General features: G+C 39.0%; 2 protein-coding genes across 2 annotated transcripts; one reads left to right on the top strand and one right to left on the bottom strand.

The window, feature by feature from the left end:
• Positions 1–578: 578 nt before the first annotated feature.
• tmem121b (transmembrane protein 121B) lies at positions 579–6018 on the top strand. The gene has a single exon (XM_087787379.1). It carries the CDS (start codon positions 671–673, stop codon positions 1994–1996), a length of 1326 nt encoding a protein of 441 aa, XP_087643505.1. The 5' UTR covers positions 579–670; the 3' UTR covers positions 1997–6018.
• A 262-nt stretch (positions 6019–6280) lies between these two features.
• On the bottom strand, positions 6281–15861 carry il17ra1a (interleukin 17 receptor A1a). Its single transcript, XM_087787378.1, has 11 exons — positions 15664–15861; positions 15331–15355; positions 14876–15025; positions 13886–14007; positions 13644–13767; positions 11579–11626; positions 11366–11520; positions 10438–10512; positions 10289–10367; positions 10126–10233; positions 6281–9942 (listed from the first exon to the last, which is right to left on the bottom strand). Exons 1-11 carry the CDS (start codon positions 15757–15759, stop codon positions 8570–8572), a joined length of 2355 nt encoding a protein of 784 aa, XP_087643504.1. The 5' UTR covers positions 15760–15861; the 3' UTR covers positions 6281–8569.
• Positions 15862–16952: the final 1091 nt, after the last annotated feature.

The raw sequence follows: 16952 nt of genomic DNA, 5'->3' as shown, positions 1-16952 counted from the left end.
TATATATAATATAGTGCAGATTTATTTTCTATTCTATTTAGATTTTCTTTTTCTTTTTATTATTTTATTTCTGGGTGTTTTTATTTTTTTGCTTGCTGTTGTTAAACCGAATTTCCCCTCGCGGGACAAATAAAGGTTTCTGATTGAAATAATGAATAAAGAAAAGGTGAAATTTTGGTTAAGAAAACGAGAAAATTCTGTATTAATGATGTATTTTCCTGACATAGAAACAAATCAAGCATGTTCTCGTTTTAAAAATGACTTAACGTTATGTCATTCGTAGCACATTTTAAAATGGATTTTGAGGGGCGAATTTTAATAATGTAAAGATGAAAATTATGTTAATACAACGTGGAGACTTCCCAGACGTCGAGGAATTTAAAATGTAATTGTTAAAAAGAAAATGACTTAAAAGAGGAGTTGTGTCATTCAAACAAAAACTTCAGTTGACCACTTTTCAATTAAAAATAAGTGATTTATTGTTACAACTGTTATTGGGATATAATATTCCTTTTTGTGCGCTTTCACCCAGAATTAAAAAAAAATAATAAACACAAATGTCATTATTTTATAATACATTGCTTTTAATGGAAAACACTCTGAAGAGGACATGGATATAATCATAGTGATAATAATAGAAATCTGATCCATCTTTTTTTCTTTCCAGACGATGATCAAAAATGATCTGCCAGTGGTTGCCCTCCGTGCGCATGTCTGTTTCTCCTCCTCCTCTCACAGCAGCAGCAGGAGGAGGAAGGAGGAAAGTCGGGGGAAAAAAGGGAGGAGACCGGAGCAAAAAAATACAATGATCCAAGGAACCCGGGACAACAATCCTAAGGCCAGTCGCTTCCAGTCCGAGCTGAGCTTGTGTCCAGCCTCGCCCGTGTCCTCCTCCTCCTCCTCCTCCTCTTCCTCCTCCTCCTCCTCCTCCTCCTCCTTGGGACCCGGGCGGCGGGACACGCAGACCACCACCGGCGGCGGCAGCATCCAGCGCCTGGTGGCCGCCTCTCGCGCCATGACGTCGGGGGAGCTGGCTCCGAGCCGCCCGCTGCTGCTGGAGCACCGCTCCACGCGCAGCCTGCTCTACAAGAGCCTCTGCTTCCTGCTGCTGGTCCTGCAGGGCGGCGTCCTGGACTTCTACCTCATCGTCTTCACCGACCTGTACTGGTGCTCGTGGATCGCCACCGACCTGGTGGTCCTCTCCGGCTGGGGCATCTTCTTCGTCAAGAACGCGCGCAGCAAGCGGGAGCGCGCCTGCGGCTTCCACGCGCGCAGCTCGGCGCTGGGCTGCAGCCTGGGCGAGTTCACGTACGCCTACCTGGCCTGGCTCATCTACGTCATCGCGTGCACGCCCAAGGTGGTGCTGGTGCTGGAGACGTCCATCCTGGCGCTGGTGGCGCTCAAGGTGCCGTGCGGGGTCACCGGGTTCAAGGTCGTGATGCTGCTGTCCGCGCCGCTGCTCTTCTGCCTGCTCAACGCCATCACCGAGGACCAGAACGGCGTGACCCGGCACCACTCGCACGCCTGCTTCCTGACCACCTGCCTGGACCTGCTGGACGGCTTCACGCTGCTGGAGCCGCTGCTGCTGCTGAAGCCCGAGGCGAGCCTGGCGCCGCACCTCAAGTACACGGTGGTGTGCGCGTACTTCGTGGCCCTGGCCGTGCCCGTGCTCTGGCTGCACGAGCTCACCGCGTCTGAGCTGCGGTGCCGCGGCCTGTGCACGCGCCTGCTGGCCGCCCTGCTGGTGAACGCGCCGCTGCTGGCCGTGCGCTGCCTGCTGGTGTACGCGCACGACATGCCCGTGTCCGTGTTCATGTTCAAGAACGTCTTCTTCCTGGCGTGCAAGGTGCTGGAGCTGCTGGACCAGTACGCGGCGCTGCGGGGGGTCCGCAAGCTGGCGGGGGGCTCGAACCCGGCCCAGTTCTCGCACTGCGTGTCCGAGAACGACATGTGTCCGCACGGGTACGTCAACACCCTGGCGGTCACCCAGTCCTAGACCGGCTTCACCTGGACGCACCTGGACGCACCTGGACGCACCTGGACGCACCTGGACGCACCTGGACGCACCTGGACCGCCAGGGCTCTCTCGACGAAACCGGTGCCATTTATACTTTGTTATTTTATTTTTTTAAATCATCATCTCAGACGTGAATATATTACATTTATCTTTACCACCCTGTAACTCATGGCATTCAATTAAAAGTTATCTAAAGTCTAACATTTTAAGTCTTTAAATGAACAGGAAACTGCATCCTGGAGAAAAATACTTCAAGAGAGTTAGATTTTTGAAAATAGGATTCCCTTTAATAAAACATGATTTAATATTAGAATTATAGAATTGTTCTTTCAATGGAGATTTACAGAATTTTATTCTAATATTCAAAATATATACGATAAACAATGTTACAGGGTGGTAAATATCACCGCAAAATTAACTGCAGCTAGTACTTTTAGCCATTAGCCAAGCTAGCAAGTATAGCATTCGGTTAGGTCTTACATAACTGTTAATACCGTACAAACATGTTTTAGCTAATAATTCTACGGGGTCGTTTTCGTTCCAGTTAATGACTCTCTAACAACCAAAATGAACACGAACCTGCCCGTTTGAGGCCTTGGCTCCTGCAAGGGTTGGAGTTATGTCATCTGCTGTCTGTGATGTCGCTAAAAAAAACAGTGGCTTTGTAATAGAACATGGGGGATACTTACATTTTGAAGAAGAAAAAACTATAGTATCAAGAGCATGATTTTAATAAGGAAAAGGTACAAATATCGTTCAAAAAAGAAGAAAAGTCAGTTTAAATACAACGTCAGCTTTTCCAGACATTGGGGAATTTTGCATTTTGTTACAAGTTACAAGTTATGTCATTTAAAACTCTTTTTACATTTTTGGGGGAGCCCAAAAAATGGCTTTGGTTTCATAGAATGACCCATTTCGCTATTATGGAACAAAATGTTTTCATTTTGACATGAAAAAATGAAGAAATAAAAAGCATTTTGTGAAAAATAGACAAATTAGCTTTTTGTTAAGCTAATGCTAACTGAAGCAAACAAGGCTACATCGCTGAGTCGTTGTTTATACACCACGACCTCTGATTCAACCAAAATATGTGAGGTTGTTACCAGCAGACATGACTGAAGCTAATATTTTTTATTAGAAGAATAAAATTGTAAATTTAATCGCATGAGTTTTGCTAGCTGTTGCTGAACGCTAACTTTATAGAAATCAACAGGACGACATTTTTTGGTCACACGTGTCATGTTTGTAGCCTTTACTGTCCATCTTAATGCATCTTTCTGATATTAAAATCAAGAGTTTAATATCATTTATCTTTCGTCTTAACCTTTGAACTTCGTTTGAGACAAAGTCTCAATGTCAAATATATATTTGGGACCTGGAGGTCCAATAGAACCATGAACACAACTGAAATGGATTATATTCCTTTAGTTTTCTTGGTCTGTCAAAACATGTCAAAAACATGTCAAAACATATCATATTATGTCAAAATGTCGGCCAATAAGTGAAGCAGGCCGGAGTTCTCCTCCAGTCAAAAGTACAGAGACAATATTAACCTTCTAGATTCAATTACTGTAGAGAGAAGAGCTTTTGATGCTTCAGGAAATTGCTGCCAGGAAGTCACGATAGCTCGGATTAAGGTCACGAACAAAAGGAAGTTTTGATCAAGATATTCCCCTAAATTGTGTTGCCCTCAAAATGACTCCGTAAAATGGCTCAAAGGTGCTTTAAAAAGGTTCTTCAGCTCGTCTGTCCACCGGGAAACGCCTGCAACACTTCACGCGCCGCCTGATCCATTGGATTACCTTCAACTCCTTCAGGTTTTTTTTTTAACTGTCAGGAACCAGGCCTTATGACCGGTCCGAAGGTGCTACGTCCAAAAAAACCAGCGCCATCAAATCCTACTGGACCTGAGTGTGACCGTATTGGACCTTTTTGTCGGGAACTTAAAAGTGCAATTGAAGCTTTGGACCGCTGGTGTTTTTTTGCTTTATCAATGCTGCTCCTGGGATCGATTGTAGGTTTACTTTCTATCAGGTCTTCTGACCAAAAATACTCTTATGTGCACTTTGTGTTTTTGAAAGTCTGCCTTAGGTTCAGTCCGAGTTTAAGGTTTGTTGAAATGCTACGCTGAGTATGAAAAACCTGTTGGAATGAACCTGTTGTGAGATATAGAGAAAGGGATTATAAATATTTATGGTTGTAAATACTGTCAGGGTAAGAGCAGCTGACATGTAGGAGTCGGTGTAAACTTACGATACTTTCATGTGTAACACAAAAAAAAAACATTTTGATTTGAAATAGCTTTAGCCAGTGGTGCAGTTAGCCCTGTTTCCATGTGACTGCAATCGGAAAATACTCCACTAGAGGTCGATGGACATTTTTTAAAAAAGGACATGTTATGTTTCCTCTTGTTGTTCACGTCCGCAGGTGTGTTTTGCTGAGATGTTAGCACTGGTACAACGAAGCAGAGATACAATAAATACTTAAAAATCAAGTCAAATAAAAGTGTGGTTTGATGAGGCTTCACGATACAGTGTCAGTTCGAAAACCATGTGAGGTTTCTTTGGATTATGAGCCAAAGATCATGGAGCAGAGAGCGCCATCTAGTGTCCTTTGAGAACGCGAACACTATAAAACTGTATCATGAAACCTCACCAACTGTTCGTAGAACCAGCACACTCTTTCTTACGATAACTTAATGCTCCAGTTAAATTCATTAAGCAGTGATAATTCACAGAGATGTAAAATGAAAATACAAATCAAAAACATATTTTTGGTTTGGCCAATTATATAAATATAAAAAACATACTAATCCCTAGCTATCACTAAAATCTAAAAGCTTAAAATACAAAACAAATATAAATAATAGCTCAAATACAGACATTTTAATTATTTTTAATTTATTAATGATTTAAAATTGTATGAAAGGCATTTTTTTCCCCACACTTTCAGAAAAAAAAAATGGTATGAGTTTACAGCACAAAAGCTTATGATTGTTGATTCATAGTTAAAAGCATTCACTTGAATTTTCTTGTCACCCTCAATATGTTTGGGGTCCCAAGCTTACAAATGACTATTTGGATTTATTTTTCTTACACCTGTCCTACTTGTGTGTCAGCGTGAGTTGTAGCCTAGATGCTAGCTTAGCAATCGTGCCATTTGTTGACTCACTTAGGAATGGACGCCACTGAGTTAAACTCCAATTTAAGGCTAAAATGTACGTATATATTTATTTATCTTACAGTCTTAAACTGACACTTATTTATCAGGAAATACTGTTTTTAAACAGAACATGAACATGTTATACATTCATTTCAGATTCAAGTGTTTCTGGGGATTTTTCAGAGGTTTATCTTTAACAACCTCACATATTAAGAGCTCTTGCAGACAAACTTGATGAGTCTCGAGTTGAGATTTACTGAACTTATGGAAACACACCTGCAGACGTTAACACGTCACTCATCTGACCGAGAGTACGTTTACAAAAATCCTTCTTTTGATGTTTCCACAAACTGCTTTAAAGACATCCAGACCTGAGAGACGGTTCGTTCGTTTCAGACAATCATTCATAAGTTGGTACAGGAGTCGACGTGTTGTTACACTCACTTGCAAACAAAACCTGTGTTGTTGCACATCTGTATTTGCACTCCTCACATGAGTTTAGCACATTCCACTGTACTGTGATGACGTCGTGCAATATTTGTCAGAGTTTAGTGCCTATTTTTATGTTGGGAATCCGGTGCAATTCCCTCCGCTATGGTCCTCACAGAGGTCAGTGTCGAGGTCAGAGGTCAGGTGCCTTGAGTGCAGCTCAACTGCTGAAGGATCTATTGTCAGTAGCACACTTCTGGGTATTTGTACACCTATTATGTAGTAGACGTGTCACAGGCGGTATTCGTTATTTTTAAGTGTTAAATCAAAAGAAAATACACCTGAGAATTATAAAAAATAAAGAAGGATTCAACATTTAAAAGAGTAAAATCTTTAATCCCTGCAATTAAAGATATACATTTTTTTTAAAGGCTAAAAAAATGTAACAAACTAAAATAAAAAATTATAACTTTAGATTTTAATTAAAATGATTGATTTAAAAATTTGGATAAAAGAAAACCTCATTGGATTGATAACTTCAAATAAATAGTGAATTTAAAAACGATTTTTACAGGATTTAAAATTAAATGTATGTATACAATGTAAAACTAAAGCAAAGTTTTAAGCAACAAAGTATATATAAAAGTAAGTCATTAATTCTAAACCATTCTTATTATTCAAAAATGTATATTACATATATATTATATTTTAATATTCAAATATTTAACTGAATACATTTTATAAAAAATTAAAAGTTGATTCCCCAGGAAAACAAATCTGGATATTTATTCTTAAATATCTTCCCAGCACAAAAATAAAGTTCATTTATTTATAATTTAAATCTGATAAAAATATAAATAAGACTTTGACTCAAATCATGATTCAAAAAATAAAAATAGAGTCAAGTGTATAACAAACTATTTTTTAAAATGTATTTGTTTTGGTAATTTTCATTGTTTATTTATCTGTTTTTAAAAAACGTGTTTATAGAAATGATAACAAATGGTTGCAATGAACTAAAATACAATTTAGTTTTAATCTAGTTTTTTGAGACGTTAATTTAATCAGGCAGTTTAATACAATCAAATAAATGTAAATATTGGCTATTCAAAGATAGTGGATAAAAAAAGAAATTGAGCAATAATGATAATTATACATAAAAAAAAGTAACAAAGTTTAAAACAATACTAACGAAGTAAGATAACTGTTAATAATGTTTAATGGCTGTACAGATCTCTGAGGTTTGGTTAAAACTAATAAGTGATGGATAAACTGTGAATGATTTGTAAACATGTATTTGAAGAAACAAAAACACTCCCTCGTCCAGTGTTGTTGTCCTCCTGTGTCCAGTCAGTCGAGGTGCGTGTGATGATGTCATACTTTTGTCATACATACATGTTAACGAAACGCCTTTGATTTTACATCAACATCCACCAAAGTATCTTCTGACACAGGAGTTGAACTTTGACCTGCACGAGCAGATTTGACGCTTTTCTCGTTTCTAAGAATCGTTTGCTTCGACGTGTTGACAGAAACACACTTCTCTGTAGTTAACAGGTGTCGCTGTTGATGTGTATAAACTGTAACTGTGTCATGACAGTGTCGTGTGGTGGAGCTCTCAATAAACCAGAGGAAATGACCATAAAAGGGCATTTTTATTTCAGATTTATTTTACCTGTTATATAATATACTCTTATTGACATTAGTGATGGTCTGATGAAGCTTCATGAAGCAGTGTCATGTTGTTTAGACGTCAGTAGGGGGCGCCATCAGTTTAAAAATGATGTTTTATTAGAACAGTTGTTTAAAACAAAAGAAAATAGTGCAGAGACCGCCATCTAGTGGACTCTGAAAATAATGACACTGCTTCATGATGATTCATCAGAACATCACTATCATAAACATGTATTGTAAATGATAGTCTATGTAAATAATTGTAAATTGTTAATATATATTATAAATGTATGTTATTATTGTCATTTTATTTATCAGCATCAGTTTCAATACAGTGTATCTAAACATCTAAATTAAAAATGTGCAAGTTTTTCCAGCAGAATCTTCCTTAATTATGTGAAAATGTTTTGTGTCTTCATAAAGATTTGTTTTATTTTTCATTATTCTTTCCCTGTAATTTGGTTTTGAATATGGAAACAAATAAGGTTAAATAATCTGAAATAATAGTTGAAATATGAATGAAAACATTATTTCGTTGAAATATTTTAACGTTTATTTATTTTTCTTAGATGTTCCCACATTTGTTCTCCAAAAAATCTATTATTTCATCATTCTCTCGGAAAAAGGTGCGACCAACCACGTTAATGAACGAGTGGTCGACACTATGTGAAGCTACGCTTTTTTTTAATTCAAACAAAAACAGTTGTGTTTACATCGTCATTGAGAATTCAAACTGCACACAAATAGAGTCGACATCTTCATCAAAAAAACTTCAGATGATTGAAGAACTTGAACTCATTTTGTCTCGTTGATTCAACATACTTTGCGATCGTCTCATTTCTCCACTGAAGATTCTTTTGGAACCTCCTTCATGGAAATGAAGTTCATAATACTACACATTAAAGTATATACTTGTGTTGCTTCAGAGTCATCGACTGACTCTAAATGCTTCCCATCTCTTCTCCTCCTCGGAGGATCACGATACAAGGGGAAACGATGAGGGGCGGAGCTTAACTCAAGGTTCTGAGATATTGAAACGAAGAGAAAAACGTAACTAACTTCATCAATCCTGTGATGTCATTTCCTTAAACCAATAAATCACTTCTATAATTCAGCTCATGAGAACCGAAAACTTTAAAAAGTTGCGAAGATGGTTGGATTCAAATCTACAGATTGTTGTCATAGCGATCCACAACAAGGACCATTAGCACTATCAAGATCTCTTCTTTTAAGGCAGAAATATAAATCTCTGAAATAAACCGAGATATATAAACCAAAGATGTCCATTCATTCGCTCTCACAGGCTTCAAGGCTGTTCAGAAACAGCTCCTCCTGCAACTGAGCGAGAGCCGCCAGTGGGTCCACTCCAAGGTGGACCACATCCTGGGAAGACGTTTTGGACTGGTAGCCGTGGTCAGATCCGCTGTTGAGGCCTTTAGGCTCAGGCACGAGCGCCTCCAGCTCGTCCATCTCCTCCGGCACACCCTCTGAAGGTCCATCTCCATATCCTTCCTTCCTTATCCTGACGTCTGACTCCGAGGCAGGGAGGTCTGAGAGGACCAGTTGTGAGCTGAAAGGCAGGAGAAAGTCTGTCTCGTCGTGCTCAACAGGACCTGCATTCATGTTGAGGTACGGTGATGGGGTGCCGCTGGAAGGGGGAGCTCCGAGAATGGGCGTTGGACTCCAGTCGTGCGGACGCAGTTGGTTCATGAATCCACGAGCCAGATCTGAGTCACACGATGGGTTCACGAGCACCTCTGCCAAAGAGGATCGCTGCCCATCCAGGCTGATCTCTGGGGTCACCACCTGGACCCTGTTATCAGTGTGACAGATCTCCACCACATTATGGAAGACAGGAAGTCCTTCTGTGATGACGGGAAGACACTCCAGGACGGGCAGGATGTGGTGTTGGTCGATGAGCTGGTTGGCTTCTGTCAGGATCTCCTCTTCGCTGCTGACGCACTCCTTCTCAAACCAATCCGGGTGTGCCGTCTGGTAGACCCGGAATGTGTTGATGGCTCTGCAGAGAGCTTCGCCCGAGGGGCAGAGGAAGTACTCCTCGCCACCGATTCCCTGGATGTGGTTCACCTGATGCGGCTGGTACTTCTCCAGGTCCAGGATGCGGAAGTACAGGTCTTCGAAGTGCTTCATCAGCCTGTACTTGACGCTGATGTCGAAGACCGACGGCACGTCCTGTTCGCTGCAGACGTCCTCGAAGTACGCCACCATGTACTTCCCCTGCATCCCGGCCTGGTGCATGTCAGGCAGGAAGAGGTTCAGGAAGGGGGTCAGCATGTCGTCGGTGGGGGACAGAAGATCTTCCCTCAACGTAACCCGCCCGCAGCCACACATGGCTTTCCACTTGGCCTGAACCCCTCGGGAGCAGAGGACCAGGACCTTGTCCGACGGGTTTTTCATCTGCTGCCGTTGCCACTCCAGCCAGCGGAGACGACCCACCAGGCCCACCGAGGTGGTGTCCAGAAGGTCCACCAGGACCTGTGTGCCGCACTTTGCCTGAAGGAAGGCGCACAGCTTCAGCACAATGTCCCGGTAGAGACTGTGGTCCTGGGAGTAGATGACCAGAACTTTGGGTGCTTCTTTTAGCGTCCTCCCAATTGGCTTTTCCTCAAACGCGGTTAATGCTGCTTCACTGTGGTTACCTGGAAGATAGGAGGGGCAAGGTGGGTCATGAAACAGTGGATGAGGCTTCATGATACAGTTTGATACCGTGTCCTCATTTCAAGTTGTAACTAGTGTCCAACCATGGACTAGGTTGGCCTGAATCCGTGGTCCAAGCGTTGGTAAAGTAACTGTGATGTGAAACGGTTGATGACCTCACTCACTTTTTCTGGGGCAGGAGATGAAGATGGCGATCACCACGGCGACACATACCACCCCCACCACTACGCCGGCCACGATGAACTTATACGCCGACGTGTCTGGAGGGTCGACTGAGCGACAAAAGTCTGTTAACATGATGTCATCACCCGTCCTAGTGAACGTTACCTGTTGACTTGAGGCAGAAATCCAACTTGGACCTGTGGCGCCGGCAGTCTTGGCCACACGACGGGAAGAGAGGCTTTAGCTGGGATCGAAAACAGATTAAAAAACCTGGAAATGGGAGAAAGATTGAGAGAAATAGCGGTTCGTCTCACCGACACTTCGATCTGGCAGATGAATCTCGGACATTTACTGAGACTGAACGACGCCTGCAAGGTGGTGTGGTTGCCCTGAAGAAGAAACCATTTTTTTTTTTTAAAGTAAATTCTGAGATTATCCAAAAATAAAACTGGTTAAAATCATTTTTTAGAAAAAAAAAAAAGGAAAATGAATGAATAATAAAATTTAAAAAAGGTAAGTTAAAATGTTGAAAATGTAATTTACATTCCAACAATTCCCTATTTTGTTACTTTTAGTATGTACAGTTTTTATTTTTGTTTTTTGCTCGGAAAAACCAAGAAATCAGATATGATTGTATGTATAGAATATTTATTAAAAAAAAAAAAAGGAATTAAAAATAATTAATATTTTCCTATTTCTAGAGAACTACTACAGTACAATATATATATATAATTAGGTTAGGTTAGGTTAGGTAGAACTTTATAGATTTTTGAAATTGTTTTTTTCCAATTAAACACAGGAAATACAGCAATTTTTCATTAAAAATAAAAATAAATTGGATAAAAATTAAACAATTAGATAAAAAAAACTTTCATTGTAAATTATTTATTACAATAGTTTTATTCAGCTTATTACTTGTAATAATATGATAATAACTGATATTTTTATATCAATAAGAAATTACGTTTTTGAGAGAGAAACATATAAAAAGCAAGAAAACAAGATGAAGTCAAAGTTCTGTCCGACTTAAGTATGTGCAGCTGCCTCTTCCAAAGGAAGTAAAGTAGGTCAACCTGCAGATTGCAACAAGTAACTTTCTAAATAAGTGGGTTCTAAATGTCGCTCTAGTTTCTTGAAAGCTGCAGGATGTGGCGTTTGAAAGCCAGATCTGGGTCGTAAACCATTGAATCAGACGTGATTCAAGACGTGAAGTGAAGACGTGACGAGGAGGCGTGGTCTCACCCGGATCACTCGCCGGCTCTCTTGAGCGGAGCCGCACAGCAACACCACGATGTACGAGTCGCACAGAGCGTCGGCGTCGAAGGAGACCCTCAGCTCCGACGGTCCTCGCTCCACTGAGATGACGCTCAGGCTGATGTTCGGCTGCCAGAGACTTCCTGTGAGGTGACAGCGTCAGAGTCAAGACTGTGGACTGACAGTGACGGACACACTGACCTCTCTCGATGCAGAACCACGTCCTCTGCATCTTTGGATGATGACAGCCTGTGCAACACACCAGTCACGTGATCAGTACTGTTGCTGGTACTACTTCTACAGTACAAGTACAACTACTACTCCTACGTTCATTTATTACTACTGCTGTTACTTCAGCTACTTTTACAACTACTAATTTCACTTCCACTACTAATACTACTACTACTGCTACAACCACTAATTATTCTGCTACTACTACTGTAACTACTTCTACTACTACTACTAATACTACTATTAAGAATACTTTACCTACTAAAAAATATGTCAACTACTACTGTTATTACTACTGCTACAACCACTAATTATTCTGCTACTACTACTACTACTTGAACTACTTCTACCACTACTACTACTACTAATACTACTATTAAAAATACTTTACCTACTAAAAAATATGTCTACTACTACTGCTATTACTACTACTACAACCACTCATTATCCTGCTATTACTACTAATGTAATTACTTCTTCTACTACTACTAATACTTTACCTACTAAAAAATATGTCAACTACTACTGTTATTACTACTGCTACAACCACTAATTATTCTGCTACTACTACTGTAACTACTTCTACTACTACTACTAATACTACTATTAAGAATACTTTACATACTAAAAAATATGTCAACTACTACTGTTATTACTACTGCTACAACCACTAATTATTCTGCTACTACTACTACTACTTGAACTACTTCTACCACCACTACTACTACTAATACTACTATTAAAAATACTTTACCTACTAAAAAATATGTCTACTACTACTGCTATTACTACTACTACAACCACTCATTATCCTGCTATTACTACTAATGTAATTACTTCTTCTACTACTACTAATACTGTACCTACTAAAAAATATGTCTACTACGACTACTGCCATTACTACTACTATAACCACTAATTCTTCTGCTACGACTACTAATGTAATTACTTCTACTTCTGCTATTACTACTACTACTGTGACTGCTACTACTATTATTACTACTGCCATTATTTACACTACTAATTATATTATTACTATTACTGTTAATACTTCTACTAATACTACTACTGCTATTACTACTACTGCTACTGTGAGTACTACTACTATTAGCACTACTAATAATCCTACTGCTACTGTTTCTACTACTATTATGACTACTCCTAGTGCTAAAACTAGTATAAAGTGTTACTTCTATTTAAACAACTGTTGATACAATTACTATTTCTACTACTACAAGTGCTACAACTTAGTTGTAGTGCTAATAATGGTACTACAAGAACTACTATCTTTACTACTATTACCAGTTAAACAAGAAAGTACTTAACTGTCTGGTGCTAAAATTGCTACTACAAGTATTGTTGTAAAACTATTACAACTGAAACAACAGCAAGATCAAATACTGCTATTACAAGTTCTACAAGGTCTAATAACCACTACTGATGATACTACTACTACGACTACTACTATAGCTAAAACTACTTATAGTGCTATTAATGCTACTACTAGAACTACAGACTTTACTTACACTACCAGTAAAACAAGAGAGTACTACAACTTATTATATTGCTTAAATTGATACTACTAGTATTACTACTACAACTCCAACTCCTCATACTGCTTCTACTACTACTAGTTAAAAAAGAATCAACAACTACTACTAGTGCTAGAACCACCACTGATGCTACATCTATTATTTCTACTATGACTACTACCACTATCACAACTACTTCTATTATAACTACTACCAGTAAAACCACTAAAGCCATTTCTACTTGTAGTACCAACACTCTAACACAGCTGTAAATGCTACTATTACCATCACTACTAACTCCACTGCTGCTAATACTATTACTATAGATCTTACTTCTATAACTGTCACCTCTATCACTACCAACACTACAGCTTATACTACTGTGGTGAATGGTAAGGTAAAGTTTCCCAGGAGGTACTGATCCAAACATTTGCTCATAAATCCTGGAGACTCTTCACGGCTCTTTACAAAAAGCAACTATTTTGAGCGTGTCTGGAACTCACCCGGGACGTCCAAGTCTTTGCAGACGTCGTAGCTGCTGTGACCCTGTTCTGGTTTTGGGATGTTGAAGACCGACACTAGGTACTCCCCTGGGTCCAGAACCAGCATGTCAGCAGAGAAGGACCACTGTGAACCCCCAATATAGTTCTGTCAGCACCAAAACTTAAGAGTGAATTTGACTTAAAACTTGTTTCTAGTTCATCACACGAACCACCACCAGATGAAAGCAAGATGGGGGTCAAACCTTTCTCCACTGTGGGTTCCTCATGGGAAGTTGGTCGCTGAAGGAATATCGAACGCAGACGTTCTTGTTGGTGGCTTTATCCAGGACATGGAGCTCCGTGGCAGTGAGGTGACAAATGCTGCCTGGTGGAGATCAACGACAACATGTGAGAATCCCTTTTAATGTCACTGTTAATGCCAGGCCGGCCCCTGTCAACTACAGTAAAATCTAACTCTTGCTCGGTGTAAGATTCTCTTCTTCTGCTGACAAGATGTTGGATTCTCTATATTCCATCTAACCTTTACTTTCATATTCTTTTTATTGGAATGTTTAACTCTCTTACCTGAGATTCTCACATCAGATAAGCTTTTTTTTTGTAATCTTAGTTACTCAAATAAGAAAGTATTCTGTATTTTATTTCTATATTTTCCACTTTACGTTAGATTATCTTTTATTTCAGAATCAGAAAATTGTGTTGCCAGTGATGTAAACACAACTTAACATAATATTATCTCTTCTTAAATTTTTATGTTAGATTCAAGAATCTTTTTTTGTTTAGGAGGATCTGTTTTTCTATTATTTTTGTTATAATTTATTGTTAGATTTTCTCTTCCTACATGATCTTATTATATGATCCCTTTTTTATCCTAAATAAACAATCTTTAATTACTATTGATTCATTAAAACATTACATTTCCCTTCTGAGATTCTTTTTCTAATAATCAAATTAAAATTAAATTAAATCCTCACATTTTTTATTCTCCCATTAAATGATCACGACCATTATTTTGATTGTTTTATTGTAAGATAAGCTTTTTATTTTACTTTTAGCTCATCGTTAGATTCTTTCTTCCCCCCCATTTTAATGTTAATCCCTCTCTCCGTCTAGACTTACCTTCTCTTCTTTAATTAGATTCTTAATTTATTGTTTGCATGTTAGATTCTCTCTTCACTAATTGTAGGGTCAGCTCTTTATTCTCTTTCAATTTGTTCTTTAGATTTGCTCCTCGCCTTCATCTCGGAGCTTCCATCTCGCCAGGAGAACAGCTTGCAGGCGTCCAGACTCCTGGTCCTCCCTGAAGTCCAGGCCCACCTCCAGCTCCTCTGGACTTCCAGGAGTGTACTTGTTCACCCTCAACCAGCCTGGATCCATGCAGTTACCTACACACACACACACACACACACACACACACACACACACACACACACACACACACACACACACACCCACACACACACACACACACCCCCACACACACACACACACACACACACACAAATCTCTCCTTATTACTCTAACTTACATAAGGATGACTAAGGTAATGTAAGGTAAAACTTTATTGTTTTATTATTATTATTATTATTATTATTAATTGTTTTGACTATGTTTACCAGTCAGAGTAAACAAGACATCTTAGGAGTTAATAATATCAAATGGAATGAAAATAAAAGACTCATTGACTCACTTGTTTCGACCTTGCATCTTAAACCCTGAAATAAAAGGATACATTAACATTTAAACAAAAAGGTAGACTAAATGGGTCTTTACTGTCAAAATATTGTTTATTCAGAATCATAAAGACATTTGTGGTCAACATTTTTAAACCAAAACATCCTAATCCTTTCATAAAATACGTCTAAACTACGTAATAACTTACATATTAAATTAATAAACTACCAATGAAGATAGTACTCCTTGCAGGAAGTGCTGTGTCACCAGTTTAGCGCAGATTCGATCATGATTTTCGAAAAATCCAAACATTATACATTATACAAGGATTCAACGATCTCCGTCTTACCGGTTGAGTGCAGTTCAGGGGCGGCTCCGATAAAACCCTCAGCGGGGAAGAAAGACGAACAAACATGACGAATAAAACCGCTCGACGGAAAAACATGTTAAAAGAAAATCGTGCTAAGTTATCAGTGGGAAGAAAGCTCGATGTTTTTCAAAGCAACTGCGATGAAAAGTGTCCAGGAAGAAGTGGAGAAAAACTTCCTGAAACACCTGCCAACGGTAAAGTCCCGTAAAGCTGCCTTCACGTGCAGTGGGAAATGACGCGATTCATGGAAATCGGTGGACTGCAAATAAAAACACCTCCGTGAGTATAGATTGATAAATGGTTATCAGAATAACTCTTAAAAGAAGCTTCTGCGCAGAAGAAGATAATCTTTTTAATATTTTTTTTATATGTTCACGTGTTCTTTAAATAATCAGTAAACGGATTAAAAATGCGTGAAGTAAAGTCGTTGACATTTTCCTACCGGCAGAGGGCGCCGTCATACATTTTAACTAGTGGAACGTATGACTTCCAGCGGCGCAACTTTCTATTTTAGTCGTCAAAACATTCAGTAATAATACATGGATTTTGTAAAAAATGTATTTGTTACTATTGTTATTTAAATATACAATACGATGTAAGAATAATAACGAGAAAACTGTAATTAATAAGTACATTACAAATGGTGAAAAATTCGATTTTAACTTTATTAAATAAAAAATGTACGGGTCACATATGAGCGAATATGTTATTATAATTATAATTCCTCGTCTCTCCAGCGTGTCCTGGGTCTCCCTTGTGGTGTACATGTGGAACATGCCTCCTGACTACCAGTCAGCCATCCAGGAGGCATAATAAACTTTTTTTAATTACTCTATGATGGGAAACAAACAGCCACAGTGACGACTGTGATCAACTGCTACTGGATGGATATGTTTTCCATGAACCACTGCAGTGCATTGTGGGCGATATACAGCTCTGAAGTGAACACCAATGTATCCTCCATGTGTTGAATTTGTACTTTTGAAAGAAATAAAGAATCTTTTTCTTATTTTTCAATCAATGCAGACACTTTATTTAAAACACTGTATTTTAAATTTTGCATTTACTATTTGTTTTACATTTATTTGTGTATAAAATTCAGGATGATCCGTGAATAAATCAGAATGAATAAACAAATCTGAAAAAACAAGACCACGTTGTTCATGGCAAGAACAAACTGTAGCTTCCAAGAAAAAAAGCAGTGTCTGCAGACAGGCCACATTTAAAGACATGACAAGACGTAAAATAAATGGTAATGAGCATAAATC

Source organism: Callionymus lyra, chromosome 3 (assembly GCF_982586985.1).
Source record: "Callionymus lyra chromosome 3, fCalLyr1.hap1.1, whole genome shotgun sequence".
Lineage (NCBI taxonomy): Eukaryota > Metazoa > Chordata > Actinopteri > Syngnathiformes > Callionymidae > Callionymus > Callionymus lyra.
Note: the sequence above shows the minus strand (reverse complement) of the source record. Positions and strands in the feature narration are given on the sequence as shown.